General features: G+C 38.7%; 2 protein-coding genes across 25 annotated transcripts in view; one reads left to right on the forward strand and one right to left on the reverse strand.

Moving 5' to 3' along the window:
* SMIM3 (small integral membrane protein 3) overlaps window positions 1–6,320 on the reverse strand; it is a 46,007-nt gene extending 39,687 nt beyond the window's left edge. For 5 of the 22 annotated variants that reach the window (XR_013378432.1, XR_013378417.1, XR_013378433.1 and 2 more), the window contains exons 1-3: window positions 4,549–6,262; window positions 2,655–2,779; window positions 1,320–1,461 (exon numbers count right to left, since the gene is read on the reverse strand). The gene's annotated coding sequence lies outside the window, so the exon portion shown is untranslated. Of the gene's footprint in view, window positions 1–1,319; window positions 1,462–2,654; window positions 2,780–4,548 lie in introns of all 22 variants that reach the window. The other 17 variants (XM_077895883.1, XM_077895882.1, XM_077895880.1 and 14 more) reach the window with 10 other exon arrangements.
* The window catches only part of DCTN4 (dynactin subunit 4), a 29,486-nt gene continuing 20,416 nt past the window's right edge, over window positions 6,320–15,389 (forward strand). The window contains exons 1-3 of one of the 3 annotated variants that reach the window (XM_077895867.1): window positions 6,320–6,498; window positions 9,224–9,294; window positions 11,611–11,789. In XM_077895867.1, coding sequence (XP_077751993.1) covers window positions 6,364–6,498; window positions 9,224–9,294; window positions 11,611–11,789 — 385 coding nt within the window. In that variant the 5' untranslated portion in view covers window positions 6,320–6,363. Of the gene's footprint in view, window positions 6,499–6,884; window positions 7,049–9,223; window positions 9,295–11,610; window positions 11,790–15,389 lie in introns of those variants that run through there. The other 2 variants (XM_077895868.1, XM_077895869.1) reach the window with 2 other exon arrangements.

Here is a 15,389-nt window from a genome sequence, read left to right on the forward strand (position 1 = left end):
CCCCCCACCACTCTTTCTCTCTCAAATAAATAAATAAATCTTTTTAAAAAGGGGAATTTTTAAAATATCTCAAGACAAATGAAAATGAAAACACTGTGTACCAAAAGTTATGGGACGTAGAAAAAGCAGTACCAAAAGTTAGGTTTATAACAATAAATGCCTATATTAAAAAAGATCTCAAATTTAGAAACCTAACTTTATACTTCAAAGAACTAAAAAAAGGAAGTACAAACTAAGCCCAAAGTTAGCAAAATGAAGGAAATAATAAAGATTAGAATTGAACTAAAAAAAAAAAAAAATGGAGAATATAATAATAGAAAAAAATCAACACAAGTTAAGAGTTGGCTTTTTAAAAAGACAAATAGTGGGCGCCTGGGTGGCTCAGTTGGTTAAGCATCTGCCTTTGGTTCTGTTCATGATCCCAAGGTCCTGGGATCAGCCCAGCATCAGGCTCCCTGCTCAGTGGGGAGTCTGCTTCTCCCTCCCCTTCTGCCTGCCTCTCCCCCTGCTTGTGCGTGCTCTATCAAATAAATAAATAAAATCTTTAAAAATAAATAAATAAAAATCTAATAAATAAATAGATAGATAGAACTGACAAATCCCTAGATAGACTAAGAAAATCATTGAAAAGACTCATGTGAAATCACAAATGAAAGAGAACACATTACAATGGATGCCTGAGAAACAAAAGGATCATATAAGGTTATTGTGAACAATTTTATGCCAACAAACCACATACCCCAGATAAATGGACAAATTCCTAGAAATATACAACCTACTAAAATTTGAATCAAGAAGAAATAGAAAGCCTGAACAGACCCATAACAAATGAGGCAACTATCGGTAATCAACTTTCCAGTAAGAAAAGCCCAGGACCAGATGGCTTCACTGGTGAATTCTACCAAACATTCAGAAAAAATTAATACCAATCCTTTATACGTTCTTTTAAAAACAGAAGAAGAGGAACCACTTCCAAATTCGTTTTAGGAGGCCAGCTTCACCCGGATTCCAAAACCAGACAAAAACCACAAAAAAAGAAAACTACAGGCCAATATCCCTAATTAATATAGATATAAAAATCTTCAAACAAACAAAATTCAATAGCACATTAAAAAGGATCATATATCATGACCAATTGGGATTTATCCCTGGGATGCAAGGGATGATTCAAAATATACAAATCAATCAATGTGACATAATATATTTTAAAAATGAAAGAAACCACATGATCATCTCAGCAGACACAGAAAAGGTATTTGACAAAATTCAAATTCATTCTTGATTAAAATCTCACCAAAATGAGCATAGAAGGAACTTACCTCAACATGATAAAGGCCATACATGAAAAGCGCACAACTAATATAATCAGTTGGGAAAAACTAAAAAGCTTTTCTTCTCAGATCTGGTGCAAGGCAAGGATGCACAATTTCATAACTTCTATTCCACATAGTACTTGAAGTCCTAGCCAGAGTAAGTAGACAAGAAAAATAAATAAAAGGTATCCAAATCAGAAGGGAAAAAGTAACATTATCTATGTTCATAGATGATGTTATTATATATATAGAAAACTCTGAAGACTCAACAAAAAAACTGTTGAAACTAATAATCAGCCAAGTTGCTACGTACAAAATCAGCATGTAAAAATCCGTAATTTTTTTTTAATTTTTTAAATTTAAATTCAATTAGCCAACATATAGAACATCATTATTTTCAGATGTAGAGTTAGGTAATTCATGAGTTGCATGTAACACCCATCACATGCCCTCACATTACATGCCCTCCTTAATGCCCATCACCCAGTTACCCCATCTCCCCTTCAGCAACCCTCAGTTTCTTTCCCATAGTTAAAAGTCTCTCATGGTTTGTCTCCCTCTTTGATTTCCTCCCATTCCGTTTTTCCCTCCCTTCCCCTATGATCCTCTGTACTGTTTCTTATATTTCTCTTATGAGTGAAACCATATGATAATTATTTCTCTGATTAACTTATTTTGCTTAGCATAATACCTTCCAGTTCCAACCATGTTGATGTAAATGATAAGATTTCAACCTTTCTGATGGCTGAGTAATATTCCATTTTATATATATACCATATCTTCTTTATCCATTCATCCATCAATAGACATCTTGGCTCTTTCCATAGCTTGGTTATTGTGGATTACTGCTATTAACATTGGGGTGTGGAGGCCCCTTTGGATCACTACATTTGTATCCTTGGGCAAAATACTTAGTAGTGAAATTCCTGGGTCATAGGATAGCTCTATTTTTAACTTTTTGAGGAACCTCCATACTGTTTTCCAGAGTGGCTGCACCATCTTGCATTCCCACCAACAGTGTAAGAGGGTTCTCCTTTCTCTGCATCCTTGCCAACATTTGTCATTTCCTGACATTTATCTTAGCCATTCTAACTGGTGTGAGGTGGTATCTTATTGTGGCTTTGACTTGTATTTCCCTGATGCCAAGTAATGTTGAACATTTTTTCATGTCTGTTGGCTGTCTGTATGTCTTCTTTATACAAGTTCCTATCTTCTGCTCATTTCTTGACTGGATTATCTGACTTTTGGGTGGTGAGTTTGATAAGTTCTTTATAGATCTTGGATACTAGCCCTTTATCTGATATGCCATTTGCAAATATCTTCTCCCATTGTATAGGTTGCCTTTTAGTTTTGCTGACTGTTTCTTTTGCTGTGTAAAATCTTATTATCTTGATGAAGCCCCAATAGTTCATTTTTGCTCTTGTTTCCTTTGCCAGTAGTGTTTCTATACACTAACAACAAGCTATCTGAAAACATAAAAGGAAAATTAAGAAGGAAATTAGGAAGACAATCTCATTTATGATAGAAAATAAATTCATTAAATAAAATACTTAAGAATAAACTTAACCAGAGAGGTGAAAGATTTGTACACTAAAAGTTATAAAGCACTGATGAATGAAATTAAAGAAGATAATAAATGGAAAGTGTTCATGAATTAGAAGAATTAATATTGCTAAAATGTCCACACTATCCAAAGTGATCTATGATCTACTGATTCAGTGCCATCCCCATCAAAATCACAAATGCATTCTTTACAGAAATAGAAAAAACAACTCTAAAATTTATATGGAACCACAAAAGACTTCTGAGTAACCAAGTCAATCTTAAGCAAAAAGAACAAAGCTAGAGGCATCATACATCCTGATTTTAAAATATGTTACAAGCTATAGTAATCAAAACAGGAATAAAAAGAGACATATAGACCAATGGAACAGAATAGAGTCACAAAATAAATCCATACATCAACAGTCAACTGATCTTTGACAAGAAAAGATAGTCTCTGAAGTAAATGGTGTTGGAAAATTGGATATCCACATACAACAGAATGGAACTGGACCCTTATTTCATATCATATAGAAAGTTAACTCAAAATGTAGACTTAAACAGAAGAACTGAAATCAAAACTATCAGAAGTAAACGCAGGGAAAAAACTTCTTGACATTGGTCTGGGCAATGATTGCTTGGATATGACCCTAAAAGCACAGGCAACAAAGAACAAAAATAGACAAGTGGGATTCCATCAAACTAAAAAACCTTCTGCATAGCAAAGAAAACAATCAACAGAATATAAAGACAACCTATAGAATGGAAGAAAATATTTACAAATCATATTTGATAAGTGGTTAATATCCAAAATATATGGCTAAATAAATATAAATACCCCAACTTAAAACTGGGCAAAGGACCTAAATAGGTATGTCTCTAAAGAAAACATACAAATGACCATCAGCTATATGAAAAGGTTCTCAACATCACTAATCATCAGAGAAATGCAAATCAAAACCATAATGACCTCACACCTCACACTTGTTAGAATGGCCATTATCAGACAAATGATAACAAATGTTGTTGAGGATGGAGAAAAGAGAACTATTGTGCACTTCTGTGGGAATGTAAACTGGTATAGCCACTACAGAAAGCATTATGGACGTTCCTCAAAAAATTAAAAATAGAACTCTTATGATCCAGCAGTCCCATTTCCAGGTATATAGCCAAAAGAACGAAATCAGAATCTTAGAGATAGCTGCACTCCCATGATCATTTCAGCATTATTCACAATAGCCAAGATATGGAAACAATGTAAATGTCAACAGATGAATAAAGAAAATGTGATATATAAATATACATAATAACTGATATATAAATATAATATAAACGTAAATATATTATCTCCTGCCATTTGTAGCAACATGGATGAACCTGGAGGACATTATGTTAAGTGAAATAAGTCAGACCCAGAAAGATAAAATATTGCATTATTTCATTTATATATGGATTTTAAAGCAGACAAACTCATAGAAGTGGAGAGAGTGGTTGTTGCCAAGGGCTGCGGGAAGAGGAAATGAAGACTGGTTCATCAAGGGGTACAAAATTTCAGTTATGCAAAATGAATAACTTCTGGGGATTTAACATTTAACAATGTGACCACAGTTAACAATATTGTATATTCTTGAAATTTACTAAGAGGGTAGATCTTAAGTGTTCTCATCAGAAAGAAGGAAAGAAATAGGGGCACCTGGGTGGCTCGGTGGTTGAGCTTCTGCCTTTAGCACAGGGCATGATCCTGGGGTCCTGGGATCCAGTCCTACATCAGGCTTCCTGCAGGGATCCTGCTTCTTCCTCTCATTAGGTCTCTGCCTCTGTGAGTCTCTCATGGATAAATAAGATCTTAAAAAGAAAGAGTCATGTGAGGTGATGGATATGTTAATTAGCTTGAGTTCATTACTTCACAATGTATATCAAATTATCTGGGTGTACACCTTAAATACATATAATTTTAAGTTGTCAATTGTATCTCAATAAAGCTGGGGGGAAACATGCTAGAGGCAGCGTGCATAGGAATAATGCAAGCAAGCTCTGGAGTCAGAACAGTGTTCTGCCGCTGTTTATGAAATCTTAGACGAGTCATTGAAACTCTCTGAGCCTCAGTTTCCCAGGGCTGCAAAACAGAAATGACAGTACTTACCTTTCGGAGTTTTTTGTTGAAATTAAATGAGACAGTGTACATAAGGTTTTGTCACAGCTTATTGCCCTCGATGAGTATTCAATAGATGTTAGCTAATATTAACATTCAGTTCCATTTCTTCTCAGTCACCAACTCCAATATCAGGCAGGTAAATAATACATTAGTAGGATGAGAAGAGCACAGAACTGGTGGCAGGCACCTGCTAGGCTCCCGCCCCTGCTAGGCGGGTCCTGAGGGGTCATTTTACACATTTAAGCCTTTTCTAAAGATTATTTATTTATTTATTTATTTATTCACGAGAGAGGTGGGTCCTAAGTGGTCATTTTACATATTTAAACTTTTTAAAAAAGATTTTATTTATTCATGAGAGATTGAGAGAGAGAGACACAGAGGGAGAGGCAGAGGGAAAAGCAGGCTCCCCACTGAGCGGGGAGCCAGATGCGGGATCACGCTCTGAGCCAAAGGAAGATGCTCAACCGCTGAGCCACCCAGGCGTCCCAAAGTGTATGCATTCGAATAAAAGGGGGCAGCCCTGGTGGCTCAGCGGTTTAGCGCCGCCTTCCGCCCAGGGCGTGATCCTGGAGACCCGGGATCGAGTCCCACGTCGGGCTCCCTGCGTGGAGCCTGCTTCTCCCTCTGCCTCTCTCTCTGTCTCTGTGTCTCTCGTGAATAAGTAAATCTTTAGAAAAAAAAAAAAAAAAAGGTAAATGACACCTAGCAACATCGTTCACTCATGGACTTAATTCCTCCGTTAATCAATAACTTACCCAACGCTCATAATATAGACTTAGTCTAATTTTAAGTACTCGAAACCGGGAAATGAATGAGACACGGCTTCGATGTGCAGGAACTCACAGTCTAAGAAATCTGAAACGAGATAACGCCTGTGCAGACCTCCTACAGGTCAGTGACAAGGCAGTCCAGAGAAATTGCTGGCGCGACTCCTAACTTTCCAGTCCCAGAGGGCTCTGTCCCCCGAGACCCTCCCTCCGCCTTCCGAAGGTTGGCCTGGAAGGCGAGGGCAGGAGGGGCAGCTGTAAATAGAACAAAAGAGCAGCCTTTCTTTTGGGGGAGAAATAAGGAAAAAGGAGAGCACCGGCCTGTGTTCGATCAGTTGACTGCGTGCTTAACCACAGAAAGGTCGGACTTCCCGTCCAGGGAGCAAAAGTTCACCGCAGCGCTGGGGAGAAACCGCGGATGCCGGGCCGCGCACGCGCACCGGCTTCCGCCCCGCGCCCCGCGCCCCCGCGGTCGGAAGCTTGACGCAAAGCGTCGGACGAAAGACGTAGGAAAGGCGGCGAGAGAAACGCAGGCTCTCGGGTCACGTGACGCGGCGAGCGCGTCGTCGGCTCCTCCCCCTCCAAGATGGCGTCCTTGCTGCAATCAGAGAGGGTGCTCTACCTCGTCCAGGGAGAGAAGAAGGTCCGGGCCCCGCTGTCGCAGCTGTACTTCTGCCGCTATTGTAGCGAACTGCGGTCGCTGGAATGTGTGTCTCACGAGGTAATGCGGTCGTCCCGTGCCGAGTGTGTCTGTGTTGGGGGGAGGGGGGCAGGGTTCGTCCTAGTCACCGCGACTGGCGGGTAGTCATTTTCCTAGCTTGCCGATTGGCTGTGTCTTCCGTCACTCAGATTTGCTTGCGATTTAACTTGCCTTCTAATTTGTCATTTGGAAAGAAGGAGAGGCCTTGGGTGGGGCTGAGCGGATCTTTTGGTTCTAGGGCGCCCTCTGATTGGACAAACCTGACTTTGGGGGCCCTGGCTGTCTCCTGGGGGGTGGGGGTGGGGTGGGGGTCTGGTAATTGGGTGGGTTGGGGAGGAAGCTGTGGGGGTGTTGACTGGGGCCCACCTGAGGGGCGACGTACCGTCTTTCCACGACTGTCTGTAGGGTGGAGCCCGCAGGCAGTCTCATTCACGCTTCTTCCATCCTGGAAGTTCTGCCCTTACTTTGGCCAGAAAGGGCCTTCCGGGCTCTGTTTTCCGGCTCAGGCCAAGGCCTGCAGCAGGGAAGAGGTTGGGCTGCGGCGAGTTGAGCGAAAAGTGCTTAGAATAAGGTGTGTCGTGTAAGAAGCTCATGGCGTTTCTCCAGAGGGTATGGTGCTGTCCTCAGGCACAACTGGGCGTTGGAAGTGGGATTGCTCAGGACTCGTAAAGCACTCCACCCTATTTTTTTTTTTAATTATATATATGTGTGTGTGTGTGTGTGTGTACCAAATAACGAAATCCTCAAACTTCTGCAGCACTTGGTACAACTTGTTCATTCAGTAAGCTTTGGGGATTAAACGACGAGTGAAGACATAAATCCTGTTGTTGAGTGACTCACAGTCTAGTTAAGAAAAAGCTGCTGGGAACAGTTACTGCTTATTCAGTACTTTGTATATGCCATGGGTTTATGTAAACTCCTTTAATCATCCCAGAGCCCAACAGAATGGATACCTTAAACACACACACACACACAACTTTATAGTTAAGGTAACAGAAGCAATGTTTGACCTAGATCACAGCCAAAAATTTGGAGGTGACAGGGAGGACCAGGATTTGAAACTCCTCAGCCTTTCAAATCAGGATTTGAAACATGATTCAGAGAACTTCACTGAAGATCCCCAGTCTGTTAAAAATGCGTATGAATACGTGCCCTATGCTATCTGCCATTTTACACATTATCATTAATAGTTTTATTTGGTATATTTTTCATCATATTAAGAATAGTCACAAAAAATAAGAATAGTCACAGAAAGCAGTTAAATAATACAAGAGAAAAATCAATGCCATATCGTGTACATGACATCTCTTGTATTTTTTTCATTTGTGCTTTCTCCGTATCTCTTTAGCAGGTCCTTTGTCTTTTACATGCTTTTCCTGTTCAGGCTCCACCTCCACCTCCACCTCCAGAGTTTATTGGATTAGATTCCCACTTGGTGGTCATGGGAGAGCTCAGCCTCCATGATTTCCAAGGATATCTTGAGCTAGGACATTCTGTCTTACTGCGTCTTTCACAGACTCATGGGTACCTCCACCTATGAAGTGGAGGCCATTTAGAGTTTCGGGAAGGATGAGACTAGTGAGGGCTGGAGGAGTCCAGAAAGTTCTAACCAAGAACCTGGGATTAGAGCTGCACTTGAAGGGACACCCGTAATTTGAAAGGAGCCACAAGAAGGAACAAATTATTGTTTGCCTTTTATGATGAGTGAGTGCACATATTAGCCAAAACTGTATTTTATGTTCCTGGAGATAATTTGAGCAGAAACTATTCTTTCAAAGGTGGTCTTATGTAGAGCAGATGATGAAAAAAGAAGCCTGTTTTTATCATAGTATTTATATTCAAATCTGTCTTTACATCTGTAGGTGATTAGAGTTCTAGAATTGTCCAATAGGATCTACTACCTACATTAAAGAAAATAATTATTCAGACCTTAAAAAATACAGTAAATTTAATTTTCTGCTGTTTTTCAGTTAAACACAATAAGGCTATCTTGCTAGTTTAGTAGTTTAATTTGCCATTTAAAAATCTCTAATCAGTTGTCTAAAGCTGGTTTTGTAAATGTTAATTTATGCTTTTGTGAACCTGTAATACTTTAGTAATAAGATAACTTTTTTAAGGGATCCCTGGGTGGCGCAGCGGTTTGGCGCCTGCCTTTGGCCCAGGGCGCGATCCTGGAGACCCGGGATCGAATCCCACGTCGGGCTCCCGGTGCATGGAGCCTGCTTCTCCCTCTGCCTGTGTCTCTGCGCCTCTCTCTCTCTGTGACTATCATAAATAAATAAAAATTAAAAAAAAAAAAAAAGATAACTTTTTTAAGTCTCTCTTAACAATTTAAGTGTGGTCAAGTTCTTACAGTCCATTAAAGCTAAACACTAAAAAGGATGGAAGGATATTTGATCACAGCTTCACAAAGTAGGTTATTATATTTTTTATTACTCTGTTACGCTAAATTATCATAGAGTTCTTCTTTTCCATAGACACCTTTTAACACATGTATTACATAAAACCCTGATGAAAGGGAACAGGAAAGATCAGAAAGGAAAAATGGAATGGTTTTAGAAAATCTAGAGGATAAGAAAAAACATGGTTGAAGAATAAGCTGTAAACAGTCTAGGTTCTTTGGCATATCATTGGTTTCTCACTTTCTGCTGCAGTATATTTTAGAATTCACTATTTGGCATAAATGTATATACAAGCTAGACTGAGTGCCTTTTTCTCTGATTTTTAGTTTCTTGTTTCTTTCTAGGTGGACTCCCATTATTGTCCCAGCTGCTTAGAAAATATGCCATCAGCTGAAGCCAAACTAAAAAAGAATAGGTAAGGGGCAGCCCCGGTGGTGCAGCGGTTTAGCGCCGCCTGCAGCAGCCTGGGTGTGATCCTGGAGACCTGGGATCAAGTCCCACATCGGGCTTCCTGCATGGAGCCTGCTTCTTCCTCTGCTTTTCTCTCTTTCTCTCTCTCTCTCTCTCTGAATAAATAAATAAAAAAGATTCTTTAAAAAGCACCTTTAAAAAATAAATAAAAAAGAATAGGTAAGACTGTGATCCATTTTTTTCTGTTTTCTCAACTGTTTTTTTTTTAATAGCTAGTAAGAAAATACATGGAATTAACTCTCTTTTCTAACTAGCTGGTTTTCACTTTTTAGCATCACCTTTGCCAAAGATGAAGTGTCCTTTGATTTTTTAAATTAGTTTTCTATTTTAGAACAGCTTTAAACTTAAGAATTAAGGTGAAGATGGTACAGAGAGTTCTGTGCACTTCATACAGTCTCTCCTAGTAACGTCTTACATTAGTATAGTATATTTGCCTCAATTAATGAACAACATTGATACTTTATTATTAAATAAACACTTCGTTTTATTCAGATTTCCTCAGTTTTTCCCTGTTTTCCTTTTTCTGTTCCAGGATTCTATTTAGGATACACACTTTATATTTAATAGTCATGTCTCCTTAGGCTTCTCTTGCTGTTTCATTTTCTTAAGCTTTCCTTTGTTTTGAGGACCTTAAAAGTTCTGAGGAGTACTGGTAAGATATTTTGTAGAATGTCCCTTGATTGGAATTTATCTGATGTTTTTCTCATCAGCTGGGGAAATATGTTTTGGGGAGGAAGACAACAGAGGTAAAGTACATCTTTCATTGCATCCACCGAGGGTACATACTATTAATAGAACTTATCACTGTTTATGTTAATTTTGATGACCTGGCTTGAACTCTTGTTTGTCAGGTTTCTCTGATATAGGGTCATTCTTTTTTCTCCTTTTTTATACTGTACTCTTTGGAGGGAAAAATCACACTTACAGCTGACACTTAAATAGTTGGGAGTTAGGCGCCCCCTCCATGAGGGTTCTCTGATAAGTTATTTGGAATTCTTTTGAATGGCAGGTTTTTCTCTCTTCTCTCCTGTTTAATTATTTATTTAAAGCATGAATATTGATTTTATGCATTAGGATATAATCCAGTACCACTTTATTTTTTTGCTTAGATTGTTCCAGCTTTGGCCATTGGGAGCTCTTTTAGTAGACTCCTGTATACCTTTGACATACTGCCATCATTGCATGGGGGGCGGCCGGGGTTATTCATTCTTGGAGCATTTCCTTACTTTTCTGTCCTACAAGATACTCCAGTCTCATCCCAGGACTCTGCTTCAGTCTTGCAATTTCTCCAAATAGCCCTGGTTCCTTTTATTGAAAAATGGTATTAATAAAAAACAAGATTTGGGTAGTAGGTGTGCTCATACCCACTGGATTTTTAGCTTAGCATGGAAGTCCTTTCTACCATCATACCCTTAAGCCTCTGTGGATGTGAACCACTATGACTTATCTTTCCTGAACCTGATAATTACCTCCTGATAAGCCAGACACTTTTTTTTTTATGTTGTTCACACACTAATTTTATCATTTAATCCTCAAAATATCAGTGAACAGTGGGTGGATACCATTATTATCCTCATATGAGAATGTTATCCAGATGGCAAAGTATCACAGATAGAGTTGTGGAACAGAGCTTCAGAGCAAGTCCAGGACTGGAAGTGAAATCTTGATAATTTCAGATAGTGAGGAAGTTGTAAGCAACAAGGCACAGGGGCCCCTGAAGGGGAGGAGTAGGGCCTAAGGAGAGAACAGAAAGCCCTGAAAATGCAATGCTCCTGAACTGTTGCAGCTTGATAGCATTGTTTGGTTTCTGTGTCAGCTCTCTGACACAGCAAATAAGCAGTTGTTTTCCAAACCCAATTTCACAGCTTATTGTGTTATTGCCTCTCAAGTTTTCCTTGTATAGCTGCTCTGTCCTGTGACCTCTCTCTTCCTCAGGAATCGTGGTCTGTGTAAGCCTAAAAAGAGTCTGAAATACTTAAATCCAGACTGTTTAACAGTGATTTTCTCTGGAGTAGGGTTGAGTCAGGCTTTAATTCTTCAGGAACTTTGGTGATGATTGTATTTTACTAAAAATAGATATACATATATATTTTTTAAATTTTAAAACAAGATTTTAATACTATTTAATTTCTTTTTAGTTGAGAGACACTCCTCTCTTATAGTTCCCTCTGGAATTCCTAATACCTAGAACAACGTGTGGCACAAGGCAGGTGCTTGATCAATATTTGTCAAATGACTGAACAGTTATGTTGTGTTATAGATGTGCCAACTGCTTTGACTGTCCTGGCTGTATGCATACTCTCTCCACTCGGGCAACAAGCATCTCCACACAGCTTCCAGACGACCCTGCCAAGACCACCATGAAGAAAGCCTACTACCTGGCCTGTGGATTTTGTCGCTGGACATCTAGAGATGTAGGCATGGCAGACAAATCTGTAGGTGAGTCAGGCAGACTTCAACATGAGATTTTGTGAAATTGGCAGTGTTATAATTGCCCACAGATTATTATTTCTGTTACTTGTTGGAAGGCAGGAGCAGATTATTATTTCTGTTACTTATTGGAAGGCAGGAGCTAAATTCAGATCTAATTCTTCTGTGTTCCCAAACTCTCACATTTATGGACTATGATGTTTCATCTAAGACTGGATAAACTATTTAGTTTTCTTAGAGTTGATAAAATAGCATTGATAAATCCCAACACTTTCTTAGAATCAAAAAAACTTTTTGCAGATTTTTTAAAGATTTTATTTATTTATTCATGAGCGACACACAGAGAGAGAGGCAGAGACACAGGCAGAGGGGAGGAGCAGGCTCTCTCCAGGGAGCCTGATGTGGGACTCAATCCCTAAGCCACCCAGGTGTCCCCTTAGAATCAAAATACTGATGCTGGGATCCCTGGGTGGCGTAGCGGTTTGGCGCCTGCCTTTGGCCCAGGGCATGATCCTGGAGACCCGGGATCGAATCCCACGTCGGGCTCCTGGTGCATGGGGCCTGCTTCTCCCTCTGCCTGTGTCTCTGCCTCTCTCTCTCTCTCTCTCTCTCTGTGACTATCATAAATAAATAAAAAAAATTAAAAAAAAAAAAAAACAAAAACAAAAAAAAAAAAAACAAAATACTGATGCTCTTTCTAAAAGATAGACAGTCCTGATGATGAAAGACACCATGAACAAATCTAAAAGATAAAGATGACAAACTAAGAGAAATATTTGGATCCAATGTAACAGACTAAAGATAAATAACTGAAAATGAAGAACCCTTGTAAATCAAGAAAGAGGCCCCAGAGAAAGACCAGGCAAAGGATAAGAAGAGCAGCTCTCAAAATGGAAATAAAAATGATCGATAACCAAAATGTGTACATGGAAGACCCTATGATAGGGTTAAAATGATCTTTATCTGGCCTCCAAACTCTTCCAAACCTTGCAAATTCCATAGTAAGACCTTAACCTCTCATAAATTTACGACTCAAGTTTGTGTTTCCCACCCCTGACATTTTTTAGCCCTTTCTTTTTATTTCTTAACTCTTTCTTTGAGTATCATAAATTGCCTTACACTATTAATGCAAATTAAAACTTGTTTGATTTGGCAAATTTTTTAAATCTGGTAATATCAAGTGTTGGCAAAAATATGGGAAAATAGTTATTTTATATGCTACTACCTGGGAGAGCAGTTTGATAACTTCTATAAAATTTTTATTTTTTAAATTTATTAATAAAATTAATAAAATTAAATTTTATTTTTACACTTTAATTTTTAAAGTGTATTTATTTGAGTGATCTCTATATTCAACATGGAGCTTGAACTCACAATCGCGAAATTGAGAGTCATGCTCCTCCAAATGAGCCAGCCAGGCACTCCTCTATTCTTCTTTTTTTTTTTTTTTTAAGATGTATTTGTTTGAGAGAGAGCACGAGTGGAAGGGGTAAAGGGAGAGGGAGAAAGAATCTCAAGCAGACTCTGTGCTGGGTGCAGAGCCAGACTTGGTGCTCAGTCTCATAACTGTGAGATCACAACCTGAGCCAAAACCAAGAGTCAGACACTTAACTAACTCTACCACCCAGGCACCGCCCCCTCCTTTTTTTATTTCCCCAAAATAGGCTCCACCCCCACCTTGGAGCCCAACACCCGGCTTGAACTCACGACCATGAGCTTAAGAATTGAGTGAGATCAAGATTTGGACTCTTAACTGATTGAGCCACCCAGGTGCTCCAAAGTGCCCCTTTCTATATTTGTTCTTATTTTAACAAAATAAATGGCATTTTATTTATTTTAATTCCAGTAGAGTTAACATACAGTGTTACATTAATTTCAAGTGTACAATATAGTGATTACACAATTCTGTACATGACTCCGTGTTCATCATGATAGTATACTCTTAAACTCCTTCACCATTTATTAAAAATAATTTGCAGATAAAGAAGATGTGGTCTATGTATACAATGGAATATTACTCAGCCATTAGAAACGACAAATACCCACCATTTGCTTCGACGTGGATGGAACTGGAGGGTATTAGCTGAGTGAAATAAGTCATTCGGAGAAAGACAAACATATGTTTGTCTCATTCATTTGGGGAATATAAAAAATCATGAAAGGGAATAAAGGAGAAAGGAGTGAAAATATCAGTGAGGGTGACAGAAATGAGAGACCTCTAACTCTGGGAAACGAACAAGGGGTGGTGGAAAGAGAGGTGGGCGAGGGGGATGGGGTGACTGGGTGACAGGCACGGGGGGGGGCACTTGATGAGATGAAAACTGGGTGATATGCTATATGTTGGCAAATTGAACTCTAATAAAAAATGAATAAATAAAATAATAATAATAATTTGCTTTATCCTTCTGCTTAGCAATTTCATATCCAAATACCCTGAGGCGTTAAACACGTGCTCAAAGATACATGTATTTATGTAGAATATCAGTGAAACAGAAAAATTGTGTTTGGACCTAAAGTGCACGTAAGGCACTAATTACCTTTCCATCATTTGAGCATTTCAGAGTAGAGATTGCACTTACCTTTAATAAAGGAAACTCCCTTTATTTTTACATTTCCTGTACTTGTGGTTAACGTAAGAGAAACTGTACAGTCAGTTCAAAGTCTTGAGTTGCTATTTATTTTTTTATAAAACAGTAGTATTGCTAACTCCCTGTTGTCTTTTTTATTTCTAAAATGTCATTCAATTTTCTGAAACAACTTAGTTTTTTTTTGGATTTTCATTAAAATTTCAGCTTCCTAGTCTATGAGGACGCCCATAATGAACTCATTATGTCATTTGATATAACTAAAATGAAGGACTCTACATAATTTGGAAGTTAGTATAGGTCAGGTTTCTTTAGATTCAACTCTGTTACTAAAAATTTAATCCTTGATACTGTTGTTTGGTTTAGAATGCTTGAGCTCTTTGTTGCTGGATTGATATTTCCTGAAATGTGGTTTGTATTAGGAAGATTCTGTAGCACCTTTCTAGATTGTCAGTAAATATTTGTGTTTTAATGTCAATGTAGCAAGTAAGTTGTTTGAATTTGCTTATGCATTTAAATTGAATATGAAAAAAAAAGGGGGATCCCTGGGTGGCTCAGTGGTTTAACACCTGCCTTTGGCCCAGGGTGCGATCCTGGAGTCCCAGGATCGAGTCCCGCGTCGGGCTCCCGGCATGGAGCCTGCTTGTCCCTCTGCCTGTGTCTTTGCCTCTCTCTCTCTCTGAAATAAATAAATAAACAAACAAACAAATCTGTCCATTCATTCATCCATCCATCCATCCAGGATGGATGGATGGCGGTATATATGCCTCATTGAATTGAAGTGTATTTTTTTGAAGTGTATTTTTTCTGTTTGTATTTTGTCTCTTGTTATCAAGTTAAAGAAACAAAGCCCAGAAATCCAAATAGATTTCTCAGTGTTACTCTTAAGAGAATGTTTTATGCTTTTTAGATTATGAGCCATTAAGACTGGAGAATTTGTATTTCAAAGCTTAAAATCTGTGTTTACTTCCAGAAATCTATCTCCTGTAGAGTATTTTGACAATGATAATTGAATACTAGGAGC

Source organism: Canis aureus, chromosome 4 (assembly GCF_053574225.1).
Source record: "Canis aureus isolate CA01 chromosome 4, VMU_Caureus_v.1.0, whole genome shotgun sequence".
Taxonomy (NCBI): Eukaryota; Metazoa; Chordata; class Mammalia; order Carnivora; family Canidae; genus Canis; species Canis aureus.